The following is a 20,030-nucleotide window of genomic DNA, read 5'->3' as shown; positions in this document are numbered from 1 at the left end:
TTAGACACAAATGTTCACAGCAGCTTTATTTTTAATAGCCCCAAATTAGAAGCATCCCAAATATCCAACAAAGAGTGAATGGATAAACAAATTATGGTATATCCATTCAATATAATACTACTTAGCAATAAAACAGAACCAACAATTAACAGTTGTAACAACATGGATGAATTTCTAAATTATTATACCGAGTGAACAAAGCCAGTCAAAAAAAGAGTGGTTGCTTGGGAATTGAAGGTGGGGGGATTCCAAAGGGGAATGAGGAAACTTTGGGGAGCAACGGATAGGTTCATTATCTTGATTGTGGTCATGGTTTCACAACTGTACACATATATCAAATCATATCAAATAGTATGCTTTAAATATGTACAGTTCACTGTATGTCAATTACACCTCAATAAAGCTATTTTAGAAACCAACCAAATACCAGTTTTCAGAAAAACAAACATGTAGTAAAACTGTAAGATTAGGAAACATTAAACACAAAACTAATGATGGCAGGTTACATAAGGGAGGTGGTATCAGGATGTGACAGAAGAGGGTATACAGATAGCTTCAACCTTACCGAGAAATGTTCTATATTCAAGCTGGGTGGTAGGTCTCACTTACTCTTATTTAGTATGCTTTTTAACTTACATACACATCTTATATAACCTTTTAGAAGGCACTCTATTTTTAACTTTATATAAGGTAATGTTTATGAATAAAACTTGATAAAAGCTTTTTTTTTAAGTTTATGTATAGCCTTTTTAGTGGCTTCTAAAAGGTTTAAAAAAAAAAAAACCTTTGCAAATCAAATATTTTTTTCTGTATGCAAACTAACTTTCTTCATATATTATTCCTAGAAATGAAGGTTTGCATGTCCTATGGTCAGCACTTTATATCCACCTGTGAAAATTTACTCTAAAACAGGTATTAGAGACAAGGGTAATCACTAAGTTACAGTTTATATATGTTACACTAAACTTACAGAAGAGCCACTATATAGTCTTAGCTTTTCCTGTAGTTGTTGAGTCTCGACCATATCTAGCTTGGTGCTGCAGGTACAGCCTCTAAGTCAGATCCTGCAAGGTCTTTTAAATTATGTTTTGGGGATTTTGGGTTTTACCCAAAGAACAATGAGAAATTACTAAAAGATTTTAAGTAGAGGCATGACATGATCTGATCAGTATTTCTAAAAGACAACACTTTTAAAAAGATCTTTTGATGTCAAAAGTACTTGTAGGAAGAAGGCCAATTAAAAACCCACTGTAGTAGTTCAGGCAAGACATGAATGTGAGTTGGATCAAAAGGTTGGCAGGGAATGGAAAGAAATGGACCAACTTAGGAAATATTTAAGTGATGGAATCAATAGGGTTTGATGATTGACTCTATACAAGGAGTAGGAGAGATGTTAAAAAGGACTCCCAGGATTCTGTTTCAGCCGCTGGATGGGGATACCAGTCACTATGATAAGGAATGCAGGAGGAGGAAGAGGTTCAGAAGGGAACACGATGAGTTTTGGACAGAGTTTCAGGGGCCTGTGAACTATTAAGTGAGAGCCCCAACAGGCAGTGTCGCGCACAGAAGAGTATTTGGGAATCATCTATATAAGGACTGAATTGAAGCCCTAGAAGTATGAAGAGCAGCCTAGGAGAGAGAAAGAGAGGGAAAAGGCTGAGAACTTCAATACTGCAATAGTTGGGTAGAGGGGGAGAAGAAAGAAAAGGAAAATTTCAGCTTTTGATAAAATACTGGTTTCTACTTCTACTTACATACCAAGAAAATGAAAAAAATATATATTATAATGGAAGTAAAGAAGGACTGATGAGAAAAGACAAATACAGATAATAACCCGTAAGTCTAAGATTGAAATGCCAATGAAAAGGTAAAGGGAAGCTCTTGAGTCTCGCACTAGAAGATGTCCATGAAGATGATCACATAAACATGTACTTCCAATGGTATGTTGTCTTTATTCCTGTTTAATTTGCCTATTTTATAAGAATGTCTGTAAGTTCGAAAGACGCTGTTGATACAGATTCCAACGACAAAGAACCAGATGCATAAATCCAATCAGAGAATGATGGAGTTCTGAGAACGTTAAGAATGGCTGGTTTCTTCCCTTGATTGAAATTAACTACTAGCACCCTTGAAAATTAAGTTATTCCTTGGATAGCAAGTCTTAGATTATCATTCTACAAACCAGTAAGGACAGTCTTATTCAGAAAACTTTATCTCCAACATCAGAAAACCTCCTTTGAGCCCTCATCTTACAGAAGAGAACGACATTAAAGAACAGAATCTAAACCCAAAGACACCATCAGGGCAGTATTACATTTTAACAAGGTGACTCTGTAGAGTAAATTAAAATCCAAAAGGAGTTCACAACCAACCAGTTTCAAATGGGCACTGGCATCAGATGTGACTCTGGACCTGAAACCTGACTCTGCTCTGTGGTCTTAGGGGAGTTTCTTAAACACCCAGAACCTCATCTGTAAAATGGGGATAATATCTACATCACAGAGTGATTAAGAGGATCAAATGAGACAATGTGATAATTTCATTATTCTAAATAAAATCAAGGTAAATCATCAACAGCTATTTCCTCTACTTCTGTTGCATAATAAGGAATGGTAGACCCTAGATGTAGAAGACATTTAAGGAAGTGACTAAAATGCTGAAAACCAAGACACTATCCAAGCTGATCCACTTACTGGCCCACTAGAAGGTCTGATCATACTCAAAATTATCTAGATTCCAACTCATTGTATGCATGCTGCTTTCTCAAAATAACCTTACATTTCAGAGAATATCTACAGACTTTAACATAAGACAGATATGGTACAAGAAACTCCAAGTGTGATGTATGTGAGGAAAATTGTAGGGGGGGAACCGAATCTGGGACTGGGGGAGGATCAGAGAAGGCATCCCTGAAGAAGTCAAGTTTAAGCTGAGATCTAAATGGTGGATAGGAAGAAAGTTCTAGAATAACATGCTTATATATTGGAGGTAGTAGCAAATTATTTTTAGAATTCAAAACGTCTCTCCCCCCTTTGTGGAATAACATTTAAACAATACTCTTGCTTTTAATGGCTATGGTTAAAAGTTACAAGAGTTATATTTATATTCTACTATAAAAAGTGATAGATCTTTTCTAGACTAAAGGCTTATTATTCTTAATTTATTAAGATTAGATTTAGTTTAACAGATTAGGTGGAAGTTAATGTGACCAGTTTTGCACTGCCATTCTGATGCAGAGCACTGTTCTTCCATCATGGAGAAGCTATAGATTTTATATATATAAAGATTTAGGAAAACAGACCATGGATACATTCATGCACATGTAAAATGTGAATAGAATTAGATACAAAATAACAATAGCTAATATTTATTGAGTACTTATTATTTGTATTGTTAATAAATATTTAATAATAATGACTAATACATTCTACGTAGTATTTCAAGTAACACATAACAATCCTGTGCAGCAAGTTCAATTATTATTCCTACTTTATAAATAGACAAGTGAAAGATTAGAAAAGTTAGGTAACTTGCTCAGGTCACAAGGATTCACACTCCAAGGTCATTTTCTGACTCTAATGGCCATTTTCTTAACAACCATATCCTACTCCCTGACCATGTGGTTAGAGCATATAAATGAAAGCCAGTCCTCAAAACCACTATGACTCATGATGAGTGGACCTATTTGGCGTTTATTTTTAGTCTACCTTGCAGCACAACGTAGAATGCTATTTCAGGAAATGCATAATCTACAGCCTCTCAGTGAAGTAATGACAGTATTCATTAAAAAGAACAAGTATTTATGTAGTTGTTTATATAGGTATTTACGTATTTATGTAAATATGTATGCATGTATTTTTAAATAAGGCAAAGGTACAAAAATATAAAACCTACAGAAATACTTCAATTGTACCATTGCAGGATCTAAACAAAAGAAATCCATCAAAGATAAAACGTACTTCACTTCTGTCATCCTTGATACTCTGAAGAAGTCTGCTAAATAAGCGAGGCTGAGCTAGCCGCTGATGCGCTGGCAGTTTAAGGCTTTCTCTGGGAGCAGAACTCTCGCTCCATTCACGTCACACACGCTGAGTGTCTGCAGGCACCGTCCTGTGCTAAGTGCTAATTCATCTCATTCCTCTGACCTCTGTCTTTTTTTTTTTTTTTTTTTGGGTTAACGTAAATAAAATCTGATTCAGTAAAAGAAAGAGTTACAACATCTTGAAAAGCTGTGTGCTCTATATTCTTCTTTGACACGGTATTCATGCCTGAAAGAATAGAAACCAAATCGCCCCGCTGACCTCCTAGGGCTGCTATGGGGATTTAATGAGATAAAGCATGTGAAGGGCTGGGACCATGTCTGGCACACTGAGCGCTTTATATTTACTGGCTGCTTCTGCTGTCATCAGTGTGAGGATTACTCATATGATTATTACTCTGCACCAACCACCACGTCCTGAAATCCTAAGCAGTCACCATACAGCAGTGTGGTTTGCAGAAAGAACACTGAATTACAGATCAGTAGTTCAGGCTGCTGCACACAATAGGTGAATGCAAGTGAGCAAATTCTTTGACTATGTCTCATAAAACCTTATTTGTAAAATGAGCGGTAACATCTGCCTTACAGAATCATGATGAGAATTTTACCAAAGGTGATCATGAATGGGAAAGTATTTTTTAAACCATAAAAAACTATAACTATTTAAGGTATTATTATTTCATGAACAAACACAGGTATACAAGTGTCTAAAAGCAAAACAGAATTGTTATTCATTTATAGACACATGTCCGACCCTGATTTTGGGACTGTTTATAACCCACAGGTTTAAGTGCCTGGCCTATGAAAAAACTTTTAGCTACAGATACTATAATGTTTACATAGTAAAACTAACGTTCACAAGCATATACTTACCTTTACTATTGTTTTAGGGCGTTTTTTAAAAAACAGTTTTGGCTTTTCAACGACAGGAAGAGGTGGAAGTTTCTTAAGCTCCTGTAGGACAGTGGTTGCAGCGCGTTTCTTGGATAGTTTTTTGCTATTTCCCTCTCCTTCTGCAGAGAACTCTCCCACTGACACCCGAGTAACAAAGCTTTTCATATGTGGTGGTCCACTTTCTTTAATAACCTATTAAATGTAAGTAAAATATTCAGTACAGGCACTTAAGATGTGTTCTTATGGCATGAATCTTTCTTAATGTTCATATCATAATCAAGATGGAAACTATTAAGAATTATGCCAAAATTATAGATTCCTTCAATAAAGCTATTATGAAGTCATTATACAGGGACTATTCATTTATGATACTTATGATGCCTAATGAACTGAATTTGAAAAAACAGAAATCTAAATAAACACATTCAATTCATGGTCAAAATTGTGTTTTACTAGCTTAAAACAGGCAATTCTAATTATGGTTACCCTGTTTCTTATGCAACAGAAAATTAAGAACATAAAACATACCATATTACATTAGGTACACAGGCCATCCAGAATGATAATTTGCATATAACTGTGTACATACCTTTCTCCTCTGTAAGAGTAAGTTACTGGAGTGCCAGGACTATGTCTTATTGGAGTTTTATAACCCATAAAGCATCCTGCATGTGGAAGCCTCTCAAAAACAGGTTATGTATGAAAAATAACCTAATTTTGATGGAGACCTCAAAGGCTGTTTTACAAAAAGGAATGTTTACGCTCTGTGACATGGCCTTAAATAGGTAAGTAGATATGCCATAGAAATACCTAACTTTCTAGAGTAATGGATTATGAATCTGTCTGCTATAAATGTTCCTAAATCCTGAATTAATGTGCTCTTTTTAAGCTATACCAGTTTTGGGAGGAAAATGCCTTCCAAAACCTGAGTGCTTTATAGTCTCCTTCAAAAGTCTGACCTAAAAAAAAAAAAAAACCCTATTTAAATAGTTTACCATTGAACATTATATTAAAAATCTGTCTTCTAATATTGGATACCAATTAGGAAAAGATACAGTATCTCAATAATCCAATATTATTGGGGATAAGGAATTTATGATAAGCATACTTTCCAAGTAATTTAAGTTGAAACACCAAAACTGTTTAACCACTTTGATGGACATCTTCCTCAATTAAAAAATATACATATATACTCTACTGACTAAATATTTAACCTCTTATTGTTCACATTAGATCATCATTATGAACATCAGAGATTCTATACTATACTATATTGATGCCTCTAAGGACATCTAAGACTTTTAAAACTGTTCCTCTTCACTGTAGCCTTTAAAAGGCCCCATCTTCCAATGACTTTTGAGTTATATGCAATTACTTTTGATAGGTTTTCCATATTTTCCCTATCATTTCTTGCTGGGACCAACAGGCCTTCAAGTACATTCTCTTCCTGCCTTCCTCATTTTGCTGCCTTTAGTCCCTATGGACTGAGAAATCAGATAACCCAATTTGTTAGGACTGTGTCTAAGAAAGCAAACAGGTTTTCAGTCGAGGTAAGTAGATCCGGCCAGTGAGAGTAAAATGTGGGAGCTTTCTAGTTGATGAACATCACATAATTTGAAGGAAGATAGATACTCATAGACTGTTTCAGCTTATTTCCTGGGTTTGGCCTATTTTCTAGATATTTGAGTTGCAAAATTAGTGACCTCTTAATAAAGGAGGTATTATAACAATTTAACATTTTTTCTCTTTTAAATGTCACACAATTTTATAAATATTTTGTGACACATTTATCTAGCTGTAAACTAAAGAGCTGCTTAATTACTTCTTGGTGACTTCTTAGTAAAGGTTAAATTTAAACATATTTTGGCCTCCATAAATTTAAAAGAAATTAGATATTAATATATACATGTCACTAAATATTAACTATACTGAATATTTTCAATGTGGTCTTATCAAAAACACCAAATCTTATAGGTTACTACAAATTATCTTAAACTCAGCGAATAAATTTTATGATGAAACTTGAAATATCATGTACACAAAGGGCTTAATACAGAAAAGGCAAAGAGAATCAGCAGGAATCCATAAGTTCTATTTTCTCAGGGCTTGTATCATTTCATGATAGAGAGTTCAAACATAAGGAAGCACATTAATTCTTTCAGGGTACTAAAATTTTATCTGTCAATCTGATTTGTTTGTTTATTTAAAATAATAAGGAGCGAGGAGGGAAAAATGGGAGATCTCTGCTGAACACATACCTCAAAACTGACGGGCATATTTCGCTTCAGAGCAATTTCAAACACTAAGCTGATCTCAGACTTATTTGCATCTTTGTCATCATCCATTTCTTTTCCTGATTCACCATTCTAAATCACAAAAAATAGGATGACATTGAATCTTCACTTTGTAACAAACTTTACATGTATTTAACAATCAAGAGAACCTATCTAAAATACAATAGGAAACAGGAAACCAGAAACTGGATCTTGTGGATTTACATGTAACCACCATAGTCGAGGGCTTTGCTGTGAGGCTTCTTGTGATTTGGTTTTAGTTTTTTTCCTCAAAGTAGAAGGATAAATGCTGAGTGTGGAAATCTTTTACTCAACCATTCACTAATTTGAGTTTATCCTATATCCTCCGACCCAGTTCTCTTTAGAGACCTCCATTACACACACACACACACACACACACACACACTCACACACACACACACACACACACACACACTATCTCCACTGGTGTATGATATTTAATCTTCTATGAAGACTAAGTTGCAGAAAGAATGCAGGATGCAAACCAGGATTTTGGAGCTCTGTGCCAATTTACTTATTCACCTATTTAACACTTACTTCTGGAGGGCCTCACATATACTGAACATAGTATAAGCATTAAAGAGATCAAGAGACAGTATTCCTGCTGTCAAGAAGCTTATGACTTAGTGGGAAAACAGATAAGCAAACAGATAAGGGTCATAATGAAAGTGTACAAGGACAAAAATTCTAAGTCTGCCATTAACTAAGATAAATCTCAAAGGGGGAAGAACAACAGGCTTGAGGAAAGGGAAACTGTACAGGTTGAACTGCACAGTTTCAAATAACTAAGTGCAGAACTCGCTAAGAAGGTGACTTTAGAGACATGCCTGGGCTGGAGATACTATTTTGAAGTCAACAGAGAAAGTAGCTGAAGCCATGCGAATGAGTGAAATTACTGAAGATCAGCCTCAATAACCTCACCGGTAAAATAACGTAGGACTAAAAAGTTCATAAAGATCTCCTCCACTTTAAACTCCTTGATTCTAGATTAATTAATACAATGTAATCCATGCTCAATAAACCGTAGCATTCGATGCAAGGTAAATGAATGTTATTTCTCATCCTTGCTCACATTCCCAAATCCTGCCTTGCCTGGAAACTCCACAGGGTGAACCAAAGTGCTCAAAAGTAAGGTCAGCCCAGCAGGAACACAAGAGTCTAATATAGCACACAGGTAAGCTGAGCAGCAAATCGTAGCAGATCGCTACTCTAGTGGTCCTTCCTATCAGCAGAGATTTCCCTTATTTGTAAAAAAGCATTTGTTTGTCTTCTCAGTAACCTCCCTAGGCAACTATAAGAAACAGGCTGCAACATGCAGCAGTGACCCACCTGAGCTGACTTTTCCGGAATAGGTTCATTCTGCAGTGCTTGAAGGGCTTTCATTGCGGCATTGTGTCTAGCAGCTTGTCGAGTCTTTCCTTCCCCAAAAAATTCATTATTTCCTACAGTCAGCTGAACATAAAAGATCTTGGGCATTGGGCAATGATACCTAAAGTAAGAAAATAAAAATATTACCGTTAGCTCAATAAAATCACTCTATAGGGACTTCCCTGGTGGCTCAGTGGTTAAGAATCCACCTGCCAATGCGGGCGACATGGGTTCAATTCCTGGTCCAGGAAGATCGCACATGCTGTGGAGCAACTAAGCCCGTGCGCCACAACTACTGAGCCCGCACTCTAGGGCCCGCGAGCCACAACTACTGCTGCGCACCTAGAGCCTGTGCTCGGCAAGAAGAGAAGCCACCGCAATGAGAAGCCCGTGCACTGCAACGAAGAGCAGCCCCTGCTCAATGCAACTAGAGAAAGCCCGTGCGCAGCAACAAAGCCCCAACGCAGCCAAAAAAAAAATCACTCTATAATCATTAGTAAGATTTCTTTTCTTTAAAATGACACCAACCATATAATGCACCATACCCTCTTATTAACCCCAATAAAATTTTTTTTCTTCGTTTATTTACTTATTTGGTTGCGCAGGGTCTTAGTTGCAGCAGGCGGGCTCCTCAGTTGTGGCTGGCAGGCTCCTTAGTTGCGGCATGCATGTGGGATCTAGTTTCCTGACCAGGGATCGAACCCGAGCCCCCTGCATTGGGAGCTCAGAGTCTTAACCACTGCGCCACCAGGGAAGTCCCCCCAATAAAGTTTTAACCTCACGAATGTATTTATAAAAGATAAAATGTGAGTCAATATATCTATCGACAGTAAAGAATGTATGCTGATCTCCATGAAAAACATATTTTAGAAAACAACATTAAACATAAATACTGTAAAAATTATTTAATTATATCACAGAAGACTTCCTGGCAAGAAGTTTTCAGTCACATTTTGACAGAAGTGAACCAAATGGTCTGGTGCTGAAGGACTGGGACCTGCCACAGAGGTGAGAGACAAGCAAGACCATTTAGGTGACAACACGCAGATTACTGTGCTTTTAGCAGAAGATAATCATGATTAGACATGCGAAGAACAGTAGTAGGATGGAGCTACTACTGCAAAGTAATAAGTACTTTGCAAAGTAATGAGGAGATCAGATTCAACATAAGAAAGAATGGAGAGTTTAAGCCAATTCTTAAGCAGAAAGAATCACAATAAAATGTATTTAAGGTGAAAATCTTTAGCAGGTTTGTGTTTAATGAGACTGGGGTAAGGATGCGTGACTAGAAAGCGGCACTGATGCAGACATGAGGGGATAAAGGGGGCTGGAAGAAGAAAGAACAAACTTAGAAGAAATTAAGAGGATCTGCAATAAAATCCATTAATTTAACAATTATTTACGGAGCACCTTCTTATGATGGGGGACTATCACAGTGAACAAAAAACACACATTAGAGTGGAGAAGACAGACAATAAATAAGATAAATATGTAGAATATCTAGTATGTTAGAACTACATGTTGAACAGAAAAAGAAGGAAAGGTTCAGAAATGTCAGGTGGGGTGGGACAGGGAGGGGGGGGTTAGACAGAGTGGCCAGTGAGTGTCTCATTGAGAAGATGACAATTGTGTAAAGGCCTGGAATAAATGAGGAAGGAAACCACACAGATACGTGTTCAAGTAATTCAGAGGATTCCCACCTGGTTAGCATCAAGGGAGTAAAGGAAGGAAAGCTAAGAGATGGGAAGAGGTGGCCAGATTCCATAGGGCCTTCCTCAGAAATTACTGTAAGGATCTGACTTTTACCCGGAGTGCAATGGCCAGATTTTAAAGAGAGAAGCAACATAATCTGACTTCCATTGATTGGAAGGATCATCTGACTATTATGTTGAAAACAGACTGTAGGGGAATGATGACAGGAGCAAGGAGATCTGTTAAGAGGCTACTGAAATAATACAGACACCTGAACTAGGGTAGCAGCTTTGAAAGTAATGAGAAGTACTTGGATTCTGGATGAATTTCAAAAGTGGAGAAGATGGGTTTACCCAAGGACTAGCCATGGAATATGAGAGAGGCGTCGAGGAAGACCCCAGGGTTTCTGACATGAGCAACTAGAAGATGCAGCACCCATGCCTTGAGTTGGTGAAGACCGCAAAAGGAATGGGTTTGCTAGGATCAACAGCTCTGGGGTGGAGATGTTAAATTATTCAGTCTGTTAGACATCCAAATGAAGATGTCAAAGAGACAGTCAGATTTATGAGTCTGGACTCCAGGAAAGAGGTCCAAGGTGGAGATAGAATTTGGGCATCATCGATATGTAGGTGAAATTTAAAGCCACAAGACAGTGAGAACTCTGCGGGAGGGCGTGACAGGAGGAAAACCAAGCAAGCAGAGTGCCCTTCCTGAAAGCCAAATGGGAGAAGTATATCTAGCAGGAGGGAGGAGTCAGCTGTGTCAAATGCTGCTCACACGTCAAGTGAAATGATGACTGAGAACTGTGACCACTGGACTGGGCAAGTTAGCAAAACTAACAGATTCGATTTTGATGGAATGCTGGGTATATAACTGCAACACTAAAAGATTAAGTTAAAAATCCCTCCTGTGCTGGAAAGTGTCTCTTTTCAAGCAAAGAGAAGCCAATCGAGGTCTTACTAAAGTTGTAGATGATTATTGGACATCCAAGTGGCAGAGCTCTATATTCAACCTGAGATAAACTGCATAGAGCCCACTCTATAAGAATTCACAGGCAGATGGGACTAATCAGTGAAGGTTTACTGAAGGTGAAGGACTAGAAATGTACATCGGTACTGAAGATGCAGATTTGGGAGGTAATAATTGAAACCATGTTGAGTGGATAAGCACCTGGAAAGGGTAAGTGTAAAAGAACCAAAAAAGACAGCCTAAGGCTGGGATCTGATTAATGCCCATGATCAAAAGGCAGGGGAAATAATAGACAGCAGCGAAGGAGATGAAAGAGGGTCAGAGTTAGAAAAGAAATTATAACACAATGTCAGGGGAAGGGATAATCAACAATGTCAAATGTTGTGGAGAAATCCAGAGTGAGTATGAAAAAAAAGAAAAAAGAAAAAGTCCCTGTTTTAAATTTTTAAAGTCAATTTTCTTGGCCCACAGTTTTCTATTAAGATAAAATACTTTAAACGTGTTTTTACTGTAGGTCATATGTTCTCATTTTTAATTGGCAAATATAAAAAAGTTAAAGGAAGAAAAAAATCACTTATAGTAAAAGATATTTTTAACATGCAGAGACTAAAAAGCATTAAAACCACAATCTTTTTTGCTCTTTGACTGCAGTAACTAGTGATGCACTGAAGTACACAATTTCCTATTACCTATTTTATTTTAGATCCCTTTAATGCAGAAATTTTGACAGACTAATATCATCAATGCAGGTTATTTTCGTTTTGTTTCCCACAAAATTCAGTTTTCCCACCTCCACAGAACTTTATGCGTATTTTTAACTGGTTTCACTATAAAACTTCAAAACAGACAACCTGAAATCAGAAATTTACTTCTGGACTGAGATCCTACATGGCAAGCTTTCCGCACAGAGCAAATGTTTACAATTAATTATACACTTCTGAAAATAGAGGTCCACAACTGGAATGCTAACAGACCTTTAACTATGGTGGAGGGAGTGGGCGCCACTATAATCACTAAGGCCTGCTGACAATTACAAAACTCATTTCGGTTTGCCACAGAGACAAACAAAATTTCTGTTCATTATAACTTTACTGGAATATGATGTCATAACACATAACCATACTGAAACAATCTGCTGATTTTCTGACCAAAATATTAATTGCACGCTAAAGAGCCCTTGGGGCCTCTTCCTTTTTGGGCATCAAATATGGCTCTATGTATGTGTATGTGCCTGATGTGGATACGTATGTACATATATATTATACTGCATAAATATCAGAGGGAAAATTAGGTATGTTGTATTTTTAACATAAAAAGTAAAATATTCTAGCACTAACCGCAGGAAATACCAAGACCCGACGCCTGACTTGTTTCATTCCATCCTCTTACTTAACAATGATTCTTAATAATCTACCCCACGTGGTTTGAATACCTTATATATCACATCTCCTCATATCATCATGACAATTAAGATTAACCAGAGCACTCTCATTAATGGCTCCCAGATTGAATTACAGGAGAGAAGATGAAGAATTCTTTTTGTGTTAGGTCCTGGTCTCTAAATATTCATTTCCCTTGGTAAAGAAGCTCAGAGTTTACTAACTTTAAAGGTTGATATGCTCTATTTAATGGAGTTCCTTTTTCTATTTTTATTTATTTATTTCTGGTAAAGTGCTTCTAATAAGTGATGCACTTATTTCTACAAATTGGCACATATATATACTTACCTAATCTTACACTGCTATTCTTGAATGATTTTCCTCAATTAGAATTTTATGATCAATGCTTAGATCCCTATCTTTTACTGTTAAAAGATGAGCCATGAAAACTCACCCATCCAGGCTATTAAAGTTTCAAGGTCAAACGGCTTCTACCCTCCGCCTCCAAAGTATATTTTATAAAGTGTGATCCCGCTTTCATAAGAATCATCTCTAGTGCCTGTTACAAATGCAGATTCCTGTGTTCTAACCCTGACCTGCTGAATCAGTCTCTGAGGATGGAACAAGAGTCTTCAGTTGCACAGGTTTTACTGGTGAGTCTGCACAATGAAGTCTGAGAGCACCTGCTCCACAGGTCACCACAGCCTACAATGTGGCTGACGCGACCTGATGACAGTTTCTAACCCCATGCAAGCAAAGGACTGCACACAGTCCTTACAGCACCACGGTTAGGTTTCTTACACCTCTTTCTCATTTAATCCTCATGGCAGCCTGGTGAGACAGATGTCCCCATGGTCACCTTGAGAGGTAGCAAATCTCCCCAACCAAGTTGCTGGGGGTCAAACTCAAGTCTGCCTAACTTCAGAGCTTAGGAAACCCTTAAGTAGTTTCCTGAAAATCTGCTTTATCTTCTTCTATTTTTCTTCATATATGTTTATTAAACTAGCTATGTCCTTGGCGGGCCAGAGAAGCTAATGCAAGGGTTCTTTCTAACCTAATAAGGTCCACTAACAGACTTCAGAGGTGCCTTACCGAGTAGGTGCTGAACAAACAGACCTCCACAATGAGACTCTATGTTTTTAGGGTACGTCAAGCCAAGCAGGGACAAAAACAGGCAGGAGCAAAAGGTCAGAAAAATGGGCTCAAGTGCCACACTGCCTAACAGTGTAAGGCTTATAAAGGCTGTTTGTTAAGACCGCTTTTTTTTCCCATTCCTCTTTGCCCTCTGTCCACTGGAAGTTTTATAAAAAACAAACAAAATTTCAAATAAAAGTTTCCCTTTCTTTAGATCTCAAAAAAGTCTTTAGATTTGGCCTGTCTTCAAGACTTCACAAGTCACTACAAGAATAAAGAAAGAATGAGAGAGGAGAGAAGATGGCGGAAGAGTAAGACGCGGAGATCACCTTCCTTCCCACAGATACGGTAGAAATACATCTACACGTGGAACTGCTCCTACAGAACACCCACTGAACGCTGGCAGAAAACGTCAGACCTCCCAAAAGGCAAGAAACTCCCCCCGTACTTGGGTAGGGCAAAAGAAAAAAGAAGTAACAGAGACAAAAGAATAGGGACGGCACCTGCACCAGTGGGAGGGAGCTGTGAAGGAGGAAAGATTTCCACGCACTAGGAAGCCCCTTCGCGGGCAGAGACTGCGGGTGGCAGAGGGGGGAAGCTTCGGAGCCACGGAGGAGAGCGCAGCCACAGGGGTGCAGAGGGCAAAGCGGAGAGATTCCCGCACAGAGGCTCGGCGCTGACCAGCACTCATCAGCCCGAGAGGCTTGTCTGCTCACCCGCCGGGGCGGGCGGGGCTGGGAGCTGAGGCTCGGGCTTCGGTTGGATCGCAGGGAGAGGACTGGGGTTGGCAGCGTGAACACAGCCTGAAGGGGTTAGCGCGCCACAGCTGGCTGGGAGGGAGACCGGGAAAAAGTCTGCAGCTGCTGAAGAGGCAAGAGACTTTTTCTTGCCTCTTTGTTTCGCGGCGTGCAAGGAGAGGGGATTCAGAGCGCCGCCTAAACGAACTCCAGAGACTGGCGCGAGCCGCGGCTATCAGCGCAGACCCCAGAGACGGGCGTGAGACGCTGGGGCTGCTGCTGCCGCCTCCAAAAATCCTGTGTGCGAGCACAGGTCACTCTACACACCGCCCCTCCCGGGAGCCCGTGCAGCCCGCCACTGCCGGGGTCCCGTGATCCAGGGACAACTTCCCCGGGAGAACGCACAGCACCTCAGGCTGGTGCAACGTCACGCCGGCCTCTGCTGCCGCAGGCTCGCCCCGCCTCCTCCGTACCCCTCCCTCCCCGCGGCCTGGGTGAGCCAGAGCCCCCGAAGCAGCTGCTCCTTTAACCCCGTCCTGTCTGGGCGGGGAACAGATGCCCTCAGGCGACCTACACGCAGAGGCGGGTCCAAATCCAAAGCTGAACCCCGGGAGCTGTGCGAACAGGGAAGAGAAGGGGAAATCTCTCCCAGCAGCCTCAGAAGCAGCGGATTAAAACTCCACAAACAACTTGATGTGCCTGCATCTGTTGAATACCTGAATAGACAACAAATCATCCCAAATTCAGGAGGTGGACTTTGGGAGCAGGATATATTAATTTTTCCCCCTTTCCTTTTTTTTTGTGAGTGTATATGTATATGCTTCTGGGTGAGATTTTGTCTGTATAGCTTTGCTTTATAATAGCTTTATTTTACTTCACTATATTATAGCCTCTTTCTTTCTTTCTTTCTTTCTTTCTATTTTTTCTCCCTTTTACTCTGAGCCGTGTGGACGAAAGGCTCTTGGTGCTCCAGCCAGGCATCAGGGCCATGCCTCTGAGGTGGGAGAGCCAACTTCAGGACACTGGTCCACAAGAGACCTCCCAGCTCCACGTAATACCAAACGGCAAAAATCTCTCAGAGATCTCCATCTCAACATCAAGACCCAGCATCACTCAATGACCAGCAAGCTACAGTGCTGAACACCCTATGCCAAACAACTAGCAAGACAGGAACACAGCCCCATCCATTAGCAGAGAGGCTGCCTAAAATCATAATAAGGCCACAGACACCCCAAAATACACCACCAGATGTGGACGTGCCCACCAGAAAGACAAGATCCAGCCTCATCCACCAGAGCTCAGGCACTAGTTCCCTCCACCAGGAAGCCTACACAACCCACTGAACCAACCTTAGCCACTGGGGACAGATACCAAAAACAACGGGAACTACGAACCTGCAACCTGTGAAAAGGAGACCCCAAACACAGTAAGATAAGCAAAATGAGACGACAGAAAAACACACAGCATATGAAGGAGCAGGGTCAAAACACACCAGACTTAACAAATGAAGAGGAAATAGGTAGTCTACCTGAAAAAGAATTCAGAATAATGATAGTAAGGATGATCCAAAATCTTGGAAATAGAATAGACAAAATGCAAGAAACATTTAACAAGGACGTAGAAGAACTAAAGAGGAACCAAGCAATGATAAACCTCTAGATGGGATCAATAGCAGAATAACTGAGGCAGAAGAAAGGATAAGTGACCTGGAAGATAAAATGGTGGAAATAACTACTGCAGAGCAGGATAAAGAAAAAAGAATGAAAAGAACTGAGGACAGTCTCAGAGACCTCTGGGACAACATTAAACGCACCAACATTCGAATTATAGGGGTCCCAGAAGAAGAAGAGAAAAAGAAAGGGACTGAGAAAATATTTGAAGAGATTATAGTTGAAAACTTCCCTAATATGGGAAAGGAAATAGTTAATCAAGTCCTGGAAGCACAGAGAGTCCCATACAGGATAAACCCAAGGAGAAACACGCCAAGACACATATTAATCAAACTGTCAAAAATTAAATATAAGGAAAACATATTAAAGGCAGCAAGAGAAAAACAACAAATAACACACAAGGGAATCCCCATAAGGTTAACAGCTGATCTTTCAGCAGAAACTCTGCAAGCCAGAAGGGAGTGGCAGGATATACTTAAAGTGATGAAGGAGAAAAACCTACAACCAAGATTACTCTACCCAGCAAGGATCTCATTCAGATGTGATGGAGAAATTAAAACCTTTACAGACAAGCAAAAGCTGAGAGAGTTCAGCACCACCAAACCAGCTTTACAACAAATGCTAAAGGAACTTCTCTAGGCAAGAAACACAAGAGAAGGAAAACACCTACAATAACAAACCCAAAACATTTAAGAAAATGGGAATAGGAACATACATATCGATAATTACCTTGAATGTAAATGGATTAAATGCTCCCACCAAAAGACACAGACTGGCTGAATGGATACAAAAACAAGACACATATATATGCTGTCTACAAGAGACCCACTTCAGACCTAGGGACACATACAGACTGAAAGTGAGGGGATGGAAAAAGATATTCCATGCAAATGGAAATCAAAAGAAAGCTGGAGTAGCAATTCTCATATCAGACAAAATAGACTTTAAAATAAAGACTATTACAAGAGACAAAGAAGGACACTATATAATGATCAAGGGATCGATCCAAGAGGAAGGTATAACAATTGTAAATATTTATGCACCCAACATAGGAGCACCTCAATACATAAGGCAAATACTAACAGCCATAAAAGGGGAAATCGACAGCAACACAATCATAGTAGGGGACTTTAACACCCCACTTTCACCAATGGACAGATCATCCAAAATGAAAATAAATAAGGAAACACAAGCTTTAAATGATACATTAAACAAGATGGACTTAATTGATATTTATAGGACATTCCACCCAAAAACAACAGAATACACATTTTTCTCAAGTGCTCATGGAACATTCTCCAGGATAGATCATATCTTGGGTCACAAATCAAGCCTTGGTAAATTTAAGAAAATTGAAATCGTATCAAGTATCTTTTCCAACCACAACGCTGTGAGACTAGATATCAATTACAGGAAAAAATCTGTAAAAAATACAAACACGTGGAGGCTACACAATACACTACTTAATAACGAAGTGATCACTGAAGAAATCAAAGGGGAAATCCAAAAATACCTAGAAACAAATGACAATGGAGATACGACGACCCAAAACCTATGGGACACAGCAAAAGCAGTGCTAAGAGGGAAGTTTATAGCAATACAAGCCTACCTCAAGAAACAGGAAACATCTCGAATAAACAACCTAACCTTGTACCTAAAGCAATTAGAGAAAGAAGAACAAAAAAACCCCAAAGCTAGCAGAAGGAAAGAAATTATAAAGATCAGGTCAGAAATAAATGAAAAAGAAATGAAGGAAACAATAGCAAAAATCAATGAAACTAAAAGCTGGTTCTTTGAGAAGATAAACAAAATTGATAAACCATTAGCCAGACTCATCAAGAGAAAAAGGGAGAAGACTCAAATCAATAGAATTAGAAATGAAAAAGGAGAAGTAACCACTGACACTGCAGAAATACAAAAGATAATGAGAGATTACTACAAGCAACTCTATGCCAATAAAATGGACAACCTGGAAGAAATGGACAGATTCTTAGAAATGCACAAACTGCCGAGACTGAACCAGGAAGAAATAGAAAATATGAACAGACCAATCACAAGCACTGAAATTGAAACTGTGATTAAAAACCTTCCAACAAACAAAAGCCCAGGACCAGATGGCTTCACAGGTGAATTCTATCAAACATTTAGAGAAGAGCTAACACCTATCCTTCTCAAACTCTTCCAAAATATGGTAGAGGGAGGAACACTCCCAAACTCATTCTACGAGGCCACCATCACCCTGATACCAAAACCAGACAAAGATGTCACAAAGAAAGAAAACTACAGGCCAATATCACTGATGAACATAGATGCAAAAATCCTCAACAAAATACTAGCAAACAGAATCCAACAGCACATTAAAAGGATCATACACCATGATCAAGTGGGGTTTATCCCAGGAATGCAAGGATTCTTCAATATACGCAAATCAATCAATGTGATACACCATATTAACAAACTGAAGGAGAAAAACCATATGATCATCTCAATAGATGCAGAGAAAGCTTTTGACAAAATTCAACACCCATTTATGATAAAAGCCCTGCAGAAAGTAGGCATAGAGGGAACTTTCCTCAACATAATAAAGGCCATATATGACAAACCCCCAGCCAACATTGTCCTCAATGGTGAAAAACTGAAACCATTTCCACTAAGATCAGGAACAAGACAAGGTTGCCCACTCTCACCACTATTATTCAACATAGTTTTGGAAGTGTTAGCCACAGCAATCAGAGAAGACAAAGAAATAAAAGGAATCCAAATCGGAAAAGAAGAAGTAAAGCTGTCACTGTTTGCAGATGACATGATACTATACATAGAGAATCCTAAAGAGGCTACCAGAAAACTCCTAGAGCTAATCAATGAATTTGGTAAAGTAGCAGGATACAAAATTAATGCACAGAAATCTCTTGCATTTCTATACACTAATGACGAAAAATCTGCAAGTGAAATTAAGAAAACACTCCCATTTACCATTGCAACAAAAAGAATAAAATATCTAGGAATAAACCTACCTACCTAAGGAGACAAAAGACCTGTATGCAGAAAATTATAAGACACTGATGAAAGAAATTAAAGATGATACAAATAGATGGAGAGATATACCATGTTCCTGGATTGGAAGAATCAACATTGTGAAAAGGACTCTACTACCCAAAGCAATCTACAGATTCAATGCAATCCCTATCAAACTACCACTGGCATTTTTCACAGAACTAGAACAAAAAATTTCACAATTTGTATGGAAACACAAAAGACCCCGAATAGCCAAAGCAATCTTGAGAACGAAAAATGGAGCTGGGGGAATCAGGCTCCCTGACTTCAGACTATATTACAAAGCTTCAGTAATCAAGACAGTTTGGTACTGGCACAAAAACAGAAATATAGATCAATGGAACAGGATAGAAAGCCCGGAGATAAACCCACACACATATGGTCACCTTATCTTTGATAAAGGAGGCAAGCATATACAGTGGAGAAAAGACAGCCTCTTCAATAAGTGGTGCTGGGAAAATTGGACAGGTACATGTAAAAGTATGAAATTAGAACACTCCCTGACACCATGCACAAAAATAAACTCAAAATGGATTAAAGACCTAAGTGTAAGGGCAGACACTATCAAACTCTCAGAGGAAAACATAGGCAGAACACTCTATGACATACATCACAGCAAGATTCTTTTTGACCCAGCTCCCAGAGAAATGGAAATAAGAACACAAATAAACAAATGGGACCTAATGAAACTTAAAAGCTTTTGCACAGCAAAGGAAACCATAAACAAGACCAAAAGACAACCATCAGAATGGGAGAAAATATTTGCAAATGAAGCAACT

The 20,030-nt window shown here is 38.9% G+C and overlaps 1 protein-coding gene across 15 annotated transcripts in view; it reads right to left on the bottom strand.

Moving 5' to 3' along the window:
* STAU2 (staufen double-stranded RNA binding protein 2) overlaps positions 1 to 20,030 on the bottom strand; it is a 318,701-nt gene that overhangs the window by 191,414 nt on the left and 107,257 nt on the right. For all 15 annotated transcript variants that reach the window (XM_059901309.1, XM_059901320.1, XM_059901308.1 and 12 more), the window contains 3 exons: positions 8,578 to 8,737; positions 7,192 to 7,299; positions 4,913 to 5,125 (listed from right to left, as the gene is read on the bottom strand). In XM_059901309.1, coding sequence (XP_059757292.1) covers positions 4,913 to 5,125; positions 7,192 to 7,299; positions 8,578 to 8,737 — 481 coding nt within the window. The remainder of the gene's footprint in view (positions 1 to 4,912; positions 5,126 to 7,191; positions 7,300 to 8,577; positions 8,738 to 20,030) is intronic.

This window comes from Balaenoptera ricei, chromosome 17 (assembly GCF_028023285.1).
Source record: "Balaenoptera ricei isolate mBalRic1 chromosome 17, mBalRic1.hap2, whole genome shotgun sequence".
In the NCBI taxonomy this organism is placed as follows: domain Eukaryota; kingdom Metazoa; phylum Chordata; class Mammalia; order Artiodactyla; family Balaenopteridae; genus Balaenoptera; species Balaenoptera ricei.
This window is presented reverse-complemented; position numbering and strand designations above follow the sequence as displayed.